The sequence below is a fragment of the Prinia subflava genome, chromosome 7 (genome assembly GCF_021018805.1).
Source record: "Prinia subflava isolate CZ2003 ecotype Zambia chromosome 7, Cam_Psub_1.2, whole genome shotgun sequence".
Taxonomy (NCBI): Eukaryota; Metazoa; Chordata; class Aves; order Passeriformes; family Cisticolidae; genus Prinia; species Prinia subflava.
The window spans coordinates 1,710,012-1,727,181 of record NC_086253.1 but is presented as its reverse complement, the minus strand read 5'-3'; the positions used below and the strand labels follow the sequence as shown (position 1 = coordinate 1,727,181).

Sequence of the window (17,170 nt, the reverse complement as noted above, 5' to 3'; positions counted from 1 at the left end):
GCACTCACGGCGCCACCAGCGCCCGGACCCGCACGTGGCTTGTCCCCGCAGCCTCTGTGTCCCCAAATGAGGGATAAAGTGGGATGTGACGGGGTGACAAGTGTGGCTTCGCCCCATGAGCTCTCCGTCCTGCAGAACGGGGACCCCGGGTCGGGGTTGCTCCGGCGGGACCGGGCGGGCAGAGCCTGCCCGGAGCCTCCTCCGCCTTCCCGGGAGCTCCGGGCGCAGCTCGGGGTCCCTCGCTGTGACTGTCCCCGCCCTCTGGGCCGCTCCTGAAGGTCCTGGCTCCCACAGGGACGTGCCCCAGCGCTGGAGTGTCCGAGTGTCCCCGCACTGCAGGACGGGGACCTTGGAGGGCACGGGGACATCGCCCCTCCTGTGGCCGCCCCAGGGTTCGGGGGGTCTGAAGTGGCGGAGAAGCAGCCCTGGGGTGGCACCGGGGACACGGAGCTGACACAGGGAGCTTCACATGTCCCTCGGGCACTTCCCTGGGTTGCTTTTATAGCGACGTGAGGAGCGGGTGTGGTTTTTAGCTCATTAGCATGAGATGCGCTAGCGGGCGGGGTTTGCAGCTCCATTTTAGCACCCGGGGAGGCCTTGGGCGTGGGTTTCTGTCCCTCATTAGTAGATGACACGCTAGGCGTGGTTTGCAGCTCCTAATTAGCCTGAGAGTGGTTTCATCGCGGTCTTAATTCAGTGCTGGTCGAGGGTACGCTCTGGCGACCCCACAAGACAGGTGACCCCAAAATCACCCCCAAACTTGTGATCCCGCTTTGTGCGCTGGTGCAATTCCTCCCCTGTCACTCAACACCACAAAGGAGCATTGGGGTGAAAAACACCACTTTCGGTCCAGGCTGGGCAGACCTGAAAACGTCAGTGCAGAGTTACCCGTGTGCTTTTACAGCACCGAGAGCTTATTAACGGCAGTGAATTAATTGTCATTTATTGAGAGGGTGGCACAGGGGATAGCGGGGCAGCAAAGGTGACAGCGGGGTGGCACAGGGGACACATGTCCCTCTTCAGGACATGGAGGAGTGGCTCACAGAGCAGGGGAGCTTGTGCCGTGCCATGCTGCTGGCTGGGCAAAGGTCCCGCTGTGACCTCTGTCCCCAGCCCCACCCCGCACCCAGCCATGGAGCTGCTGGGGGCCCTGAGCCCCCCGTGGTGGCTCCTGCTGCTCCTGCCCCTGGCCCTGCTGCTCTGGGCCACGCGCAGGAGCCCCTGGGAGCCCCGCGAGTGTCCCACCGACCTGACGGGCAAGACAGTGATTGTCACCGGCGCCAACAGCGGTGAGAGGGACGGGGACACGTGTGTGGGTGGTGGCATGGTGGCTGTGGGGTGGCCCGCAGGGGATGTGGGTGTCCCTTTGCCGGCCCAGGATCCCAGTCCCTGCTTTGGGAGTGCAAATGGCTGCAGGAGCAGTCCCTGGGCACCCACAGTGTGCTCCTGGTGCCCCCTGCCCACCTTCTGAGGCCGAACTCTGTCTCGGCCCCGTTAATGACTGACAGACAAGGCTACCACGCTGCTGGCCACCATGCCCACCATGTCACACCAGGGCTGGGGTCACTGCTCCTACCTGTGTCCCACTGCCAAGCATGTGGTGAGGCTGGCACTGCTGGCGATGTTGGGACCCACAGGCTGGGATTGGGATGTCCACACCTGCCCAGGGACAGAGTGGCCCCACATGTGCCGGGCTCCATCCCCACCCCAGCGCCCATCATTTCCTGCTGGGTGGTTCTGGCTGTGGCAGGGGTTGCCCAAACCCTGGGGACAGCCCTGACACCCCCAGGGACCCCTCGCCAGGCTGACCTGCCTGGGACCAGCCCGCTCCATCTCCCGCAGGCATCGGCAAATGCGTGGCCATGGACCTGGCGCGCCGGAACGCCCGCACCATCCTGGCGTGCCGCAGCCGGGAGCGGGGCCAGGCGGCCGTGGAGGAGATCCGGGCGGCCACCGGGAACCCGGCGGTGCTGCTGCGCCTGCTGGACACCGGCTCGCTGGCCTCGGTGCGCGCCTTCGCCGGCGCCGTGCTGCGCGAGGAGCCGCGCCTGGACGTGCTGGTGAACAACGCCGGCGTCACCGGTACGTGCCGGGCCCCGGCAGGGCTGCAGCGCCCCGTCCCGACGCCCCACGGCACTGCCCACCCTCCTTTGCAGGGCTGCCCTTTGCCGTCACGCCGGAGGGCTTGGAGCAAACCTTCGCCACCAACTACCTGGGCCCGTTCCTGCTCACCAACCTGCTGCTGGGTGAGTGCAGGGGTTGGGGGAGTTCTGGGGGGCTCAGGGGGCTCCTCCCCGCTCACCTCCTACTCTGTGCAGACCTCCTGAAGGCCTCGGCACCCGCCCGGGTGGTCAACGTGTCATCGTTCCGGCACAGCGTGGGCACAGCTGACAGCGCGTTCCTGACGGGGCAGCGGCGCCCGGGCGGGTACGACGCCGCCTACAACAGCACCAAGCTGATGAACGTGCTCTTCACGGCCGAGCTGGCACGGCGCCTGCAGGGCACAGGTGGGTGCCGGGCTGTGCCGGGCTCAGCCGTGCCATGTGGCACCCTGGGGACATCCCCTGTCCCAACTCCCTGCGCTCCTGTGCCAGATCTCAGCAGGGCAGAGCTGGGGGGGTCTGATATGGGTTAGAGACTGGCTGGGATCCCCCCAAGCGTGGCCGAGGCCTGGGCTGGGGTCAGGCCGGGGGCTGCTCCAGCTGCTCCCCCAGGGATTTGGGGTCCCCGGGGTCCCCACCCTGCTGACAGTGTGGCCCGGCAGGGGTGACGGCCAACGCGCTGAGCCCCGGCCTGGTGAGCACCGGCATCATGCGCCACTTCAGCTGGCCCGTGCGGGCGCTCTTCCGCCTCCTGCGCCCCTTCATGAAGGTGAGCGGGGCCAGCTCCTGCCCGTCCTGGGGGCAGCGGGGCGGGTGGGGGGTGACAGAGCCCCCCTCACCCGCGTCCCCCGCAGTCGGCCGAGCAGGGCGCTGCCAGCACCATCTTCTGCGCCGTCTCGGAGGAAGCCGCCGGCATCACCGGGAAATATTTCGACAGCAGCTGCCGGCTGGCGCTGCCCTCGGCGGCCGCCCGCGACACCGCGCTGGCACGGAAGCTCTGGGAGGCGTCGGAACGGCTGACGGGGCTCACGGAGCAGGACTGAGCCGCCGGGGTGTCACCCCTCAGCGGGACGGGAAGGGGGACACGGATGGCGCTCTGCTCCCCCTGCACCCACCCCGTGCTGCCAGGGCGACGACGCGGCGCGGGCCAGGCGTGACTGTGATGCTTTTATTAAAAACCCCGGCGCCACACGTGCCGCTAGTCCCAGATGCTGTCCCAGATGATGTCCAGGTCCAGCCGCTGCCTCTTCACGGCCTGCAGGAAGGCGTCGTAGTCGCGCCGGTAGATGTCGGGGCAGCGGGCCAGGTTCAGGCGCCGCAGGGGCCCGTCGGAGCTCAGCAGCTGCCACACGGCGCCGGCAGACACGAAGCTGTCGGCCAGCGACAGCTCCCGCAGCTCCCGCAGCCCCGGCCCCGCCAGCGCCACCTCCAGCACCGGGTCCAGCAGGAAGCGCACGGACAGCAGGCTCAGGGTGTGCAGCCGCGGGGCCTGGCACAGCACCGAGGCCAGCGTGGAGGTCAGCACCGGCCCGTAGGAGGCCGGCGCGGGGCAGGGCAGCATCAGTGAGAAGCTCTGCAGCTGGGGCAGCCCGCGGGGCAGGTCGGTGGCACAGCCTGGTGGCAGGGCGGGGGGCTCGGCGTGGGCGTGGGGGTCCGGCGGCACTTCCAGCACGACGCTGAAGCTCTGCAGGCCGGGGCAGCTGGAGAGCAGGGTGGGCAGCGAGAGCGGGTCGCGCCAGCTGAAGCCGTGCAGGGTCAGGCTGTGCAAGCGGGTGCCCAGGTGCTGTGCCAGGGGCAGAACCTCTGCCAGCGCCCGGCCGCGCAGCCCGGAGCAGCCCAGCATCACCCGGGACAGGCACGTCCAGCCCAGCAGCTCCCGGAGCCCTGAGGGGCCGGGACTGTCCTCCAGCCACAGCTTGACCTCCTCGGCCTGGGGACACAGGGCACGCACGGCGCCCAGGGCGTCCTCCTCCACGTCCTCCAGCTGCCGCAGGGGCAGCGTGAGCAGGGCTCCCTCCGGTGCAGCCCCCCGGCCCCGCAGCAGCTCCTCCAGCGAGGGGAAGCCCTCGGGGGCCTCGGCACCGTCCAGCCGCCGCGAGTGGAGCAGCCGGAGCGCGTCCAGCAGGGCGCTGTGTGCCAGCACCTCCAGGCACGGCAGGGCCAGCAGCAAGAAGGCCACGGCAGCCGCGTCCCCATCCCCGTCCTCGAAGTCCTCCAGGTCACGGGCCAGCAGGACACGGAGCTTGGGGCAGCCCGGGCTCCGTGCCACGGGGTCATAGCCCAGGTGCCACAGGGCGCGCGGCGTCAGCTTCTTGCAGCCGGACACGTTGAGCTCCCGCAGGTGGCGGCAGCAGGAGCCCACGGCCGAGAGCACCTGCACGTTGGCCTGGGTGTGGGCCAGCCCCAGGTGGCTCAGCAGCGGCAGCCCCTCGGCCAGGTCCACCAGCACGGACGGCGAGAGGCGCTCACAGCCCTGCAGGTCCAGCACTCTCAGGCGCTGCAGAAGAGGAAGGGGAAGAACCTCAGTGGGGCGGGCAGGGGAGCACAGGCGCCACTCTCACCCGCTGTCCCACAGAGGGTGAGCAGCTCAAGACTCAGGGAGGGTGGGCACAGCTGGACTGTTCCCCCTGCCCCAATCCTTCGGCCCGTGGACCGTGGCACCCTCAGCCCCACAGAGGGTGGAACCCCCAGCCTCACTCCCCCTGCCCCATTGATGATGGGCATCCCCAGCCCCATGGATGACGGGCACCCCCTGTCCCACTCTCCCATCCCCTTAGAGAGCGGTCACACCCAGCCTCACTTCCTCTGCCCCATAGACCATGGCACCCCCAACCCCACTCCCTCTGCCCCATGGAGGGTGGGCACCCCCAACCCCACTCCCCCTGCCCCATGGAGGGTGGGCACCCCCAGCCTCACAGAGGTCACTCCCAGCCCGTTCCCACAGACCACGGCACCCCTGCCCCGCTCTCCCACCCCACAGCAGCGGGCACCCCCTGTGCCCACCTGGCAGCGCACGATGATGAGGTGTCCCAGGGCGTTGTTGGCGAGCCTGGGGCAGGGCTGCAGGCTGAGCTGGCGCAGGTGTGGCAGCAGCAGCAGGTGCAGCGCCGCGCGCGACAGCCGCCGGCTGCTCGCCAGCAGCTGCAGCAGCTCCTGCACCAGCTCGCAGGCTGGGGGCAAACGGGGGAGGTCAGGGACACTTGGCACCCACAGCTGCCCCCACGGCACCCCCAACCACCCCCCACAGCTCACCCAGGTCGTTGAAGGGGCCCACGATGAAGCGGAACTCGAACTCGTCCAGGTAGTTGTCACTGTAGTCCTTGGCCCAGAAACTCTGCATGTGCTGGGCCAGGTTCTGCAGGCACAGCGTGGTCAGCGCGGGCACTGCCCGCTGCTGGGGCATCCCTGCAAGGGGACAGGGACAGGGACAGTCAGGGACAGCCACCAGGACATCCATCACCTGGGGACAGGGATGGGGACAAGGACAGGCAGGGATTACCTGCTGAGGCATTGATGGGACAGGGACAGTCAGGGACAGCCACCGCTGGGGAGATGGGACACACAGAGACAGGACGAGGCACCGCCACCCGTCACAGCCCGACCTTCCCCCAGACTGGCTTAGAAACCGCCCGGTGCCAGTGCCGGTTTCACTCCGTTCCCAGTGGGAATCCCACCGCGATCCGGGGATGAACCGGCACCGGGTACCGCGGCTCAGCCCCCGGAACCTCCTCCCGGACTTCCCAAAGCTCACCCGCAGCTCCCGGCGGGCACCGGCGGCTCCGGGGATCCCTCGGCTCCCGAAGTTATCCCGGAGTTATCCCGGTGTTAACCGGGACAGGGACGCGTGGGCGGCGGCGCCGGGTGCGGTGTCTCTGGAATTCGGCAGGAAACGAGGGGATGATGAATCCTGATGGGATAATTAAAATCCCAAATCCCGGCTCTTGGATTTCTCAGGAGACATCCCAGCGCGGCCAGTGCGGTGGGGAAGGGCAACGGGAGAAAGGGAGCCGGGGACGCGGAGAAGAACCCCCGGAGTGGGGAAAAGAACCCCGGGATCACGAAGAGACCCTCCGGGATGGGGAAAAGAGCCTTTCCGGACCAGGAAGAGATCCTTGGAGACCGGGAAAAGAGCCCCGGGCACCGGGAAAAGACCCTGTAGAAAAGGAGGAAGCCCCCGCGGACTGGGAAAAGAACCCCGGGAAATGGGGAAAAATCCCCTCAGGCACTGGGAAAAGCCCGTCTGGGCCGGGAGGAGATCTGCGGGAATCGGGGAGAGCCCTCCGGGAAGCGGCTCAGGCACACGGCGGAGGGAACGGGGAGAGCGGAACGCGCGCCCACGCTGCTCGGGCGCGGTGAGGAACCGGGGCGGGGCGGGGCGCCCCCGGCACCGGCACCGACACCGGCACCGACACCCGGGCACTGCGGGGGGAGAGCAGCGGGACACGGGATGGCACCACCGGGACTGGGACACCGGGATTGGGAGCACCGGGATTGGCACACCGGGACTGGGACACCGGGACTGGGACACGGGGACTGGGACACGGGGACTGGGACACCAGGATTGGACACCGGGCATGGGAGCAAAGGGATTGGGACACCGGGATGGGGAGATTGGGACTGGGGGGATTGGGACACCGGGATGGGGAGACCGGGATTGGCACACTGGGACTGGGACACCGAGATTGGGACACCGGGACTGGGACACCGGGATTGGGACACGGGGATTGGGACACCGGGACTGGGAGCAAAGGGACTGAACACCGGGCATGGGACACTGGAACTGGGACATTGGGATTTGGACACCGGGACTGGGACACCAGGATTGGGACACCGGGCATAGGGAATCGGGATTGGGACACTGGGACTGGGACACCGGGACTGGGACACCGGGCATGGGACACCGGGCATGGGACACTGGGACTGGGACACCGGGACTGGGACACCGGGCATGGGACACCGGGCATGGGGGATCGGGATTGGCACACTGGGACTGGGAGCACTGGGATTTGGACACCGGGACTGGGACACCAGGATTGGGACACCGGGCATAGGGAATCGGGATTGGGACACTGGGACTGGGACACCGGGACTGGGACACCGGGATTGGGGGACTGGGACACCGGGACTGGGACACCGGGATTGGGGGATCGGGATCGGGACACCGGGATTGGGGGATTGGGACACCGGGAATGGGACACTGGGACTGGGACACCGGGATTGGGAGCACCGGGACTGGGACACGGGACTGGGACACCGGGGTTGGGACACCAGGATTGGACACTGGGCATGGGAGCAAAGGGATTGGGACACCGGGATTGGGGGATCGGGACTGGGGGATTGGGACATCGGGATTGGGACACCGGGACTGGGACACCAGGATTGGGACACCGGGCATAGGGAATCGGGATTGGGACAGTGGGACTGGGACACCGGGACTGGGGGATCGGGAGCACCGGGACTGGGACACCGGGCATGGGACACGGGGATTGGGACACGGGGATTGGGACACCGGGACTGGGAGCAAAGGGATTGGGACATCGGGACGGGGACACCGGGATTGGGACACGGGGACTGGACACCGGGACTGGGACACCGGGACTAGGGGATCGGGACAATCCCGAGATCACGGCCGGGATCACTTCCCAATCCCAAGCAAGGGCAGGGGCGGGAATAAACACCGCGTTTCCATGGCAACCCCTCCAGCGACCACCTTCCCTCTCCCCTTTCCCTTGCTGTCAGCTTGCCAGGTCGGGAGCACTCACCGAGGACGTCTCGTCCCGATTGATCCCGTCCCGTGGCGCCGCTTCCTCCTCCCTCTCCTTTTCCTCCTCATCCTCCTCCCCGGGCCTGGCTCCGCCATCACTCGCCCCGCCCTTTCCCTTGGCTTCACTTTGCTCACTGCGCATGCGCAAAAAAAGTGAAGCCCCTTTTGCCCTTACTGCCCCCACGGGCTGCCCCACGCCGTGCCTGACGCCCAGCGCGGCCGTACGGCCGCGCTGGGCGTCAGGCACGGCGTGGGGCAGCCCGCGGGGGCCTTATTATCGGGCGGGGTCGACGGTACCGGGAGCGGCCGGGCCAGAGGTACCGGGGGAGGCCTGAGGGGCTCCGGGAGGGTCCCGGGAATGGGGGAAGATGTTGATTTAGGGCGGGGGAAAGAGAGAGAGAGATGTTGCGGTGTTGGCGGAGCGTCCTTCGTTATGGGGGTCTTGCGTGAGGGGTCGCAAAGGTGGGGGGGTGGTCTGTGTGAAGGGGGTATTCGAGAAGGTTGAAGCGTTAATTTTATTTAGAGGCTTATTTATTTATTTAGGAAGGATGCTTGAGCGGGCTGGGGAGTGTTCTGGGGGCTCCGTGAAGAATTTTGGGGGTGTTGGGGGCGGTCTGTATGAGGTTTTCATCGGAGTTTAAAGGGATTTATGGAGATATTTACCTGGGCTGATTTTGAGGTGATTTAGGGGTGGATCTGTGAGGGGATTCGGGGTCTGTGAGCAGTTTATGAGGGTGTGGAGGTGTCTCTGTGGGGATTTGGGGGAATTTAGGAGAGTTTGGGGGGATTTAGGGGTCTATGGGGGTGTTTAGGGGTCTGTGCAGGTATTTGGGGTAATTTAGGGGTGTTTGGGGGGGATTTAAGGGTTGGGGTCTGCAGGGCTAATTAGGGGTGTTTGGGGGCCATTTCGGGATTTTGGGGGGGCATTTTGGGGTGTTTGGGGGGCACTTTGGGGTTGTGAGGGGGATGCAGATGTGTTTCGGGGTGTTTGGGGGCATTTTGGGGTTTTTTGGGGCGCATTTCGGGGTGTTAGGGGCGCATTTCGGGGTGTTAGGGGCGCATTTCGGGGTGTTTGGGGAGCATTTCGGGGTGTCTGGGGCGCATTTCGGGGTGTCTGGGGCGCATTTCGGGGTGTCTGGGGCGCATTTCGGGGTGTCTGGGGCGCATTTCGGGGTGTTTGGGGCGCATTTCGGGGTGTCTGGGGCGCATTTCGGGGTGTCTGGGGCGCATTTCGGGGTGTCTGGGGCGCATTTCGGGGTGTTTGGGGCGCATTTCGGGGTGTTTGGGGCGCATTTCGGGGTGTTTGGGGAGCATTTCGGGGTGTCTGGGGCGCATTTCGGGGTGTTTGGGGCGCATTTCGGGGTGTTAGGGGCGCATTTCGGGGTGTTTGGGGGTTTCTGGGGAATTGCAATGGGATGAGGGCGGCGCTTCCCCCTCTGGATTTCAGTGTGGGATTGGGAGGTTCGATCCGGAGGCAGGGCAGGAATGACTCAGCCTCGGGGGGAAGGGTGTAATTAACGCCCGGGCTAATTGTGGGGGGGCTCATTAAGGGTGGCAGGATGGATATTCCCGCTCCTGGATCCAGGAGAAGCGTGGGATCTTCCAGCAGGGGATTCTGTGTGCTGGGAAATCCAGCAGAGCACGACCCGCCCTCATTAGCACAACGTGAATAATTAATTACCCGGGCTAATTAGTGAATTAATAATGATTAACTAAGGGGTGGAACGCAGGCAGGGCCCTTTACCTGTGTGAGGTGTGTTGGTCCCGGTGTCCTGGTGGTGCCGTCCCTCACTCTGGGCTGGTCAGGGAATTCCAGAATTCCCGAATTCCCCTCAGCAGGGACCTTCCGGGGCTGTTCCGCTGCAGGCTGGCCCCGATTTCATGCGGCATTTTCGGGTTTCCGTGTTGGTTTTTAAAAATCCCGGGTCTGTGCGAGCTCCTCGGGAATTCCTGGACCGTGGGGCTCTTCCAGCAGGTTCCGTGCTGGGTGTTTGTCGCCTGCCCAGGTGACCTTGGAGCGATTCCTTCGTTGTTTCCTCTCTCCCTCCATTCCCAAACGCGGAGCTGGGTGGTGGCTTTGGGAATAAACACAAGGATTCAATTCCTTCGGTGTTGATAAGGGGGAAAAGGAGGGATTTTACTGGATTTCAGTGCAGGGAGGTGGGGATGCTGGGGTTGTCCCAGCACGTGGGGGTGGGGGTCACGTTGTGCTGATTCCCCAAAGCCTCAAATCCCACCCAGGAACTGCTGAAGCAAAAATTTGGGAGGGTTTTCACACGAATCCCTGAGTTTTCCAGAGGAAAATGCCTAAAGAATGGAAAAGAGGGAAGGGCTTGGGTGGTGAGGATGGCAGGGGTGTGGAACTGCGTGCCCCGGCTGGATTGTCCCCTTGGCGTGGTGCAGAGAGCTCTGCTCCTGGGTTTTTTGGAGGGTTTGGGGTTTTTTGGAGGGTTTGGGTTTTTTTGGAGGGTTTGGGGTTTTTTTGGAGGGTTTGGGGTTTTTTTGGAGGGTCTGGGGTTTTTTGGAGGGTCTGGGGTTTTTTGGAGGGTTTGGGGTTTTTTGGAGGGATTGGGGTTTATGGATTATGGACTGATTTACAGCCCTGGGTGTTCCCCCCTCCCTGCCCTCATTTTCCAGCCCTCTGAGGGAAGGGGCTGCTCAGGAATCCTGTAAAGAACGAGGGAATAAAGTTTAAAGCTGGGAATTGCTCGGAGCAACATCCGAGGGGGTTCGGGAGGGTGGAAACTCAGGGATTTCTGCTCCGGCAGCCGAGCAAAGTCCCGCACGGAACGAGTCGCTCCCGTTCCCCGAGCACCGGGCGGTTCAATCGGCGTTCCCCGGGAGTGATCCCAGCTGGAATCAGCCGGGAATCCCGCGGGGTGTCGGAGATGGGGATGAGCCGAAACCCACTGACCTCCCGCTGCATCCTCGGCGTGTCCGGGCCTTGCTGGGGCTACGGAGCATCGATCCCGCGGCGGGGGAGCCGGGAATGCACCGGGAATGCGGCGGGAAGATCCCGCGGGGTCGGGGCGGGAGGGAGGGGGCTGCGGGGGCTGCGGTGCCGCGGTGCAGCCGCGCAGGGCGCAGGCTCCAGCGCCGGGTCCTAGCGCCGGCAGCGCCGCACCTGGAGCGGCGTCCCGAGGGGGGAAAGGGGGGAAAGGGGGTCGGGAGGGACCTCCGGGGTCTGCACGGTTCCCTGGCTGGAGGGGGCAGTCGGGAAGGGTCGGGTTCTGCTGGCAGGGGGGGGATAGGGTGAGAGGGAACGGCCTCGAGTTGTGCCAGGTTCAGGTATTGGGAAAATTCCTTCCTGGAAAGGGCAGGAGAATTCCAGCCCTGGCAGGGATCAGCTCCCCATCCCTGGGGGGATTTACCAGCCCTGTGCATGTGGCACTTGGGGACATGGACACTGGTGGCCTGGGCAGTGCTGGGGGAGTGGTTGGACTCGATGATCTCTGAGGGATTTTCACCCTAAACCACTCCATAATTCCATGGGAGTTGGTGTGAGATCCCAGTGGGTGACACCGTGTCCCCCCCTCCTGTTTGTGTTATTCCCAAGTGACCTGGCTGGGTGGTCTCATTTTGGGGGTGGATGTCCCTCATTTGGGACTTTGTCCCAAGTCATCCCTCTGCAGAGGGTGACTTGGGACAAAGGATGGAGGGACAGGACACAGGGAATGGCTTTCACTGGGAAAGGGGAGATTGGGCTGGGATCTTGTGCAGGAATTGCTGCCTGGGAGGGTGGGGAGGGGCTGGGCTGGAATTCCCAGCTTTGCTGTGGCTGCCCCTGGATCCCTGGCAGTGCCCAAGGTTGGACACTGTGGTTTGGATCCACCTGGGACAGTGGGAGGTGTCCCTGCCATGGCAGGTGGTGGCACTGGATGAGCTTTGAGGTCCCTTCCAAACCATTCCATGACTCCAGGATTCTGATTCCCCTCCACAGGGGGACTTCTGGGGTCCCCTGGGAGTGTTCGGGGCTTGGAGGGGAATTTAAAAAAAAAGTCTTAAACTCGCTCTGGATTTATTTTGACTCCTTAAAGACCAAACCCCAAATGCTAGTTTAGGATTTCTCTCCTGAACTCAGTTTGCTGACAAACCCAAGCTGCTCCCAACCCCAAAACCAGCTTTGTGGAGGAATTTCACTGGGAGATTTGTGTATAAAATAAATCAAAATGCAATAAGGTGGAATTCTGCTTCTGCTGGATGAACAGTGGGAGTTTCTAAAGGTTTTTCGTCTCCCTCCTCTCTCCTGCTCCCTGAGCTGGGGGTGTTCCAGCTCTCGGCAGGGGCCTGGCGTGTATCCCAGATGCCAGGAAAAGCCTGGAGGTTGAGGGGGGACATTTCTGGACATCTTTTCTCTGTGGTGATGAATCAGACAGAGTTTGGGCAGCAGGAAATGCGTGTGGATCCTGCAGAGCAATGGCTGGGGTGGTCTGTGGGGGGATCCATGGCATGGGTGGCACTGGGAGTCCCTGGAGGTGGCGTGGGTGGCACTGGGAGTCCCTGGAGGTGGTGTGGGTGGCACTGGGAATCCCTGGGAAGTGGCATGGGTGGCACTGGGAATCCCTGGAGCTCTGTGGCACTGGGTGCTTTTTCCCAGGAGAGCGAGGATCGCTCCAGCCCCAGCCAGGTGTGACCCTGAGGATGCTCTGGGCTGCTCCCTCCCAGTGTCCCCCCCTCCCAGTGTCCCCCCCAGTACACAGCTCCAGAGACTCACTGAGGAGGAGTGGGAGCACAGGGCAGTGCCTGTGGTACGTGGTGTTCCTGCTAAATCCCAAAATACCTGGATGGGATCCTGCTTCCTGTGCCAGTCCCATCCCTGCTCAGTGCACCAGGAGATTTATTTCAGAGGTTTAATCCCATTTTGGGTGTGGAAAGGGGATGCTGGAAGGCCCAGGAAGGTTTCTTTGTCCTGGGGATTTTGTCAGCTGGAGCAGCAGTTCATCCCGACCTGGCAGTGCCCGAGTTTGGGGGGAAATTGGGATTGATCCCCTTTGTACAGAGCAGGTTTAGCCCCAGATCCGTAGGTTGTGGTGAGGGTGGAGCAGCCAGAGCCCTGTTGGAGGTCGGGGTGTTCTGGAGGGCTCTGGATCATCTCAAAGAGCTTTAATCACCAAATCTTCCCATATCCCCTTAATTCAGGCTCTAACAAAGCTCCTGTCCCACCTCAGCTTCATGTTTAAGCTCAGGATCTTTGTGGGTCTTTCCCAGCTCAGGATTTTCCAGGATTCTTTCCCTCAGGGGTTCATTTTCATCCCAAATCCAAGCAGTAAATAAAGCAGGAGATGGTGATGGTGCCTGTGACTTTGTTGTGTTGAGAATTGGGATATCCCGGGAGGTGGCAATGGGATATCCACTACTCGAAAAGGCTTTTCCGACTTAAAGGATTCCATGATTCTATTCCATTATTTTCAACACTGATTTTCCAGGTGATTCCCTGCCCCTGGATCCCTGGAAATGCTCCAGGCTGGGTTGGAGGGGACTTGGAGCAACCTGGGCTAGTGGAAGGTGTCCCTGCCCATGGGACAGGATGGGCTTTGATATCCCTCCCATCCCAAACCGTCCCGTGATCCTATGGAATTGTGTTCGTGTGGAAAACATTCCCTTGTGCTGCAGTTTAACATGGAAAACTCCAGCTTTTTGAGGCGGAGGAGAAGGGGCTGTGTGATATTTGATTTGTAATTTTCTTTTTAAATTAACAGTTACTCTGGTATTCCCTGCTATTTTCCTGCTTTTGGGTTTGTCCTGCTGTTCCCAGAGCTCTGTGGGGAGTTCCCATCCTCGGAGGGGGTGCTCCCAGAGCTCTCCCTTCCTCCCATCTGAATTCCTGCTGAAATTCCGTGGCTGTTTCCCGGTTTTCTTTGCACTTAGAGGAAGCTTTCTTGAATTTGGAGTTCCCTCTTGACATTCCAGCCTCTCCTTGGGCTGAGCACCTTCCAAGCGTTTGTGTCCATGGCTCTTGTTCCACTCTGGGATCAGCCAGGACCCCAGAGGAGGATCCTGCAGGGCAGGGGAAGAGCAGAAATCCTGTAGAATTTAGGAATTAGGAAGAAATCCTTCCCTGTGAGGGTGGCAGGCCCTGGCACAGGGTGCCCAGAGCAGCTGAGGCTGCCCCTGGATCCCTGGAAGTGTCCAAGGCCAGGTTGGACAGGGCTTGGAGCACCCTGGGACAGTGGAAGGTGTCCCTGCCATGGCAGGGGGTGGAATTGTTGGGATTTAAGAGCTTTTCCCACCCAAACCCTTCCACAAGTCTATAAATAGTTGACATAAGTGTTACTTGCTCTCAGGTTCTGGTGAGCTTCCAGTGCCGGAGGAGGTTTCTCCTTCTGTGGATAAAATAATTCAGATTTTCTAAACCGGTTTAGAATCTGAGGCTGAAGGGAAGGAACTCGTCCTCCTTGTGGCTTTTTGGTGAATTTTGCGTGGATTTTGTGCGTGTGAAGTTCCCTTTAAAGCAGCACGGAGAGGGGAAGCAGCTGGAGCACCAATGCCCAGCAGATACCTGAGGTGACTCTGGTTGAGTTCCTCGTGGTGCTAGTGAGAAACTCCCAGTTTCCATCTGGTTTTTGTGTTGTTTATCCCAGTTGTGCATTGCTAAAGCTCCGTCCTTGAGGAGCATTCCCAGGGCCGCCAGAGCTCCGGGAGTGTTTTGGGGACAGGGTGGGATTGTTGGGATTGCCCTGGGCAGGGAAGGAGTTGGATCCGTGATCCCGTGGGTCGCTTCCAGCCCGGGGTATCCCGAGCTTTCGGGGCGCTTCCATGTGTTGGGATCCCGGGCTTGGAATGTCGGGCCGTGGCCAGTCCTGGTGGCTCCCAAATCCCCTCGTTAGCCTGATTAGCACCGGGAGCGGTGCCAAGAGGGCTGAGGGCGTCAATTTGGGATCTGTCAGCTCAGCCAGGAACAAAGGGACACAACGTCACCTGTCACAGCCAGGAGCAGGACAATTAGTGATCATTCAACCTGCCCCTAATTAACCCCTTGGGCTCCATGCACCCCCAGGTGCTGCTCCCGGGGACTGGGGACAAACCCCGCTCCAGGGGCGTTGTTTTTCCTCAAAATTCCCCACAAAGGGCAGAGCAAGTGGGGCAGACCTTGGCTGAGGTGCCGGCGGGCCCTGTGCGGGCGGGATCCGGGCTGTCCCTGCCCGGTGGCCACCGCAGGGCGAGCAGGAGCGGGCCCGGAGCGCGGCCGTGCCGGTGGCCCGGTGCCTCCTCCTGCGGGGAGCTTTAGGACCCAGCGAGCCGCCGGCGCCGCCACAAGTCTGGAGCGGCACTGGCGCAGAGTGGCTCCATCGGCAGCGCCGGAATTCTCCGTATCCCTCCCTCGGAGCATCCTCGCCCAGGAAAGGCTGCCCTGCCTCCTGCACGGCCCGGCGGGAGGGGATGCGGGCATCGGCCGGGGCGCCGGGCAGCGCCGCTGGAGGCTGGCGGCCGTGAGCTGCGGGAGGTGCTGGCCGCGATCGGGGCTCTGTGCAGCGGGGCAGCATGGCCCAGGGCAGGAGACACGCGTCCGGCCGGGTAAGGGGGGCAGGGGGGGCTGACTCAACAGCTCCTGCCTCGGCCGGCTCCTATCGCGACAGATCGCGACGCTGTCGCAGCGAAAACAGCCGGGCTTTGTAGGGGAGATCTGGCTTGTGCTGCCGTGTGCCTGGAATGTGGCAGCGCTCTCGCTGACAATAATGCCGGGAGGGGAGGGGGATGCTCCGGCTTGCAGCGGGGCCGCGGCTTTTGGCCGGAGTTACCTGCCCGTGAGGTGATTACCGCAATTCATTACCGCGATTAATTACCCCCGCTCGGGCTCGGCCCCTTGCCGGGGCTCCGGCGCAGCCTTGCCGGGGCCGCCGAGCACAAAGCTCCCGGCGTGTTTTCCTGCGGGCTCCCCTCCCTCCGGGCCGCTTCTCCAGGCGGATTCCGCGGGCCTGGCAAGCGCTCCCAGGTTTTTCCGTATTGCAGCTGCCCCTGGGCTGTGCGGTGCCAGCGGCCCCCCCGGGCCCGGGCCGGGCCTTTCCCGGGAGTTGCTGTCGCTGTCGCTGTGTCCCTGTGTGGCCGCCACGGTGACATTGTGTCCCGGGCACCGCCAGCGCCTTTGGGCCTGGCTGTGCCAGCTGGGCAGCGACTCCAGGATGGGGCTGGGGAGGGCAGACCCTTCCCACCTCTCCACGGGACCCCCAGAGCCTCCGTGGGCATCGTGTCCTGCCCGCTGTGGGATATGCCAGGCCCAGAGCTGGAGGGATTTGGGCTGTGGCCGAAGGGATTTGGCTGCGGAGGGAGCAGCTCTGGAAAACTTCCCGGCCTGGAGCCTTTTTTGCCCACCCTGGCAGGGTCTGAGTGCGTGTCCAGATGGGTTTGTGGGGGCTGGAGCCCCCCACCCGCCCCCCAAACCTCCCTGTTTTCTGTGGGGAAGCAGGAGGAGGGGAGTGAAATTGCAGCCTGAGTCCTGACAGCTCTGTCACGACAGCCTGGGGGGATCTGGGGGTTCCAAGGGGATGGGGGTGCAGGGAAGGAGCCAAATGCTGGCTCCAAGGGCTGATGGAGATGGCAGGACTGGGGATCCTGGGAATCCTGGGGTTTCCAGGGGTGCTGGGGGGTCCCAGGACAGCACTGTGAGTGGATTATCCCTGTTTGGCTCACAGGGATTTTGGAATGGGCACTGCAGGGACCACGGCTGTGCTGGGGCTGGAGCCACTGGCCACCCTGGCCGTGTCCCTTCTGTGTTTTGGGGACACTGCTCCTGGTGTCCAGAGACACCCACACCCTCCCAGTTTGCCAGCCTGGAATCCAGTGGTGCTGAGGACTTCATCCCAGTGCCACATCCCGGTGTCACCCACGGCAGCCACCCTCAGTCCCGGGGTGATCCCTCCCTTCCACAGGGATGTTGTTGTGGCTGCAGCACCACTGACTCGGTGCTGGCCAGGCTTAAACCCCGAATTCTTCCCCAGCCTTTCCCTCTTCCAGCTTTGTGGGCTTGGAATTTGGATTTTGTCGGAGTTTGCTGCTCGGGATTCTCCCGAAAGTTTTTGATCTGAGCTTTGAGTGGCAGTTTGAGGCTCCAGCAGTGCCACCTGTGTGGGGGAGGAGCTCCTGGAGGAAACATCGAATATTCCCGGGGTGATCCACGGGATGGAGCGGAGCGCTGGAGCCCTCAGCTTCACATGGAGCACGGGGGCGACCCAAATCGCTGGGAATTCATCCCGTTTTCAGTGCCTTGGCACCAGGAGCTTCACACAGCAGAGCAGACGGTCTGTGGATGTCTATCACGCCTCAAAAAACGAGGGAAAATGGAAAAGCGCTGGATTTCGGAGCGGTG

The 17,170-nt window shown here is 63.0% G+C and overlaps 3 protein-coding genes across 7 annotated transcripts in view; 2 read left to right on the top strand and 1 right to left on the bottom strand.

Moving 5' to 3' along the window:
• The first annotated feature begins 94 nt into the window (after window positions 1-94).
• On the top strand, window positions 95-3,275 carry LOC134552586 (retinol dehydrogenase 12-like). The gene is made up of 6 exons (XM_063401313.1): window positions 95-1,289; window positions 1,843-2,082; window positions 2,157-2,246; window positions 2,319-2,507; window positions 2,765-2,871; window positions 2,957-3,275. Exons 1-6 carry the CDS (start codon window positions 1,010-1,012, stop codon window positions 3,143-3,145), a joined length of 1,095 nt encoding a protein of 364 aa, XP_063257383.1. The 5' UTR covers window positions 95-1,009; the 3' UTR covers window positions 3,146-3,275.
• LOC134552585 (uncharacterized) lies at window positions 3,251-8,012 on the bottom strand. Of its 3 annotated transcripts, none has more exons than XM_063401310.1 (5): window positions 7,865-8,012; window positions 5,854-5,974; window positions 5,355-5,507; window positions 5,106-5,272; window positions 3,251-4,599 (listed from the first exon to the last, which is right to left on the bottom strand). In XM_063401310.1, exons 3-5 carry the CDS (start codon window positions 5,503-5,505, stop codon window positions 3,301-3,303), a joined length of 1,617 nt encoding a protein of 538 aa, XP_063257380.1. In that variant the 5' UTR covers window positions 5,506-5,507; window positions 5,854-5,974; window positions 7,865-8,012; the 3' UTR covers window positions 3,251-3,300. The 3 variants fall into 3 exon arrangements, with proteins under 3 accessions (XP_063257380.1, XP_063257381.1, XP_063257382.1); XM_063401311.1 differs by having other exon boundaries at window positions 5,854-6,009; window positions 7,865-8,008; XM_063401312.1 differs by lacking the exons at window positions 5,854-5,974; window positions 7,865-8,012 and adding an exon at window positions 5,602-5,836.
• A 106-nt stretch (window positions 8,013-8,118) lies between these two features.
• The window catches only part of DCTN1 (dynactin subunit 1), a 51,175-nt gene continuing 42,123 nt past the window's right edge, over window positions 8,119-17,170 (top strand). For 2 of the 3 annotated variants that reach the window (XM_063401305.1, XM_063401304.1), the window contains exon 1: window positions 15,228-15,381. In XM_063401305.1, the coding sequence (XP_063257375.1) occupies window positions 15,349-15,381 (33 nt within the window). In that variant the 5' untranslated portion in view covers window positions 15,228-15,348. Of the gene's footprint in view, window positions 8,184-15,227; window positions 15,382-17,170 lie in introns of those variants that run through there. The other variant, XM_063401306.1, reaches the window with a different exon arrangement.

Coding starts and splice junctions, on each gene's coding strand:
- LOC134552586 (XM_063401313.1), top strand. CDS start 1,010: ATGTCCCTCTTCAGGACATGGAGGAGTGGCTCACAGAGCAGGGGAGCT. Junction 2,247..2,318: donor GCTCACCAACCTGCTGCTGG/GTGAGTGCAGGG, acceptor TACTCTGTGCAG/ACCTCCTGAAGGCCTCGGCA. Junction 2,872..2,956: donor TCCTGCGCCCCTTCATGAAG/GTGAGCGGGGCC, acceptor CGTCCCCCGCAG/TCGGCCGAGCAGGGCGCTGC.
- LOC134552585 (XM_063401310.1), bottom strand. CDS start 5,505: ATGCCCCAGCAGCGGGCAGTGCCCGCGCTGACCACGCTGTGCCTGCAG. Junction 5,273..5,354: donor GGGCCCCTTCAACGACCTGG/GTGAGCTGTGGG, acceptor GTTTGCCCCCAG/CCTGCGAGCTGGTGCAGGAG. Junction 4,600..5,105: donor TCATCATCGTGCGCTGCCAG/GTGGGCACAGGG, acceptor CCTCTTCTGCAG/CGCCTGAGAGTGCTGGACCT.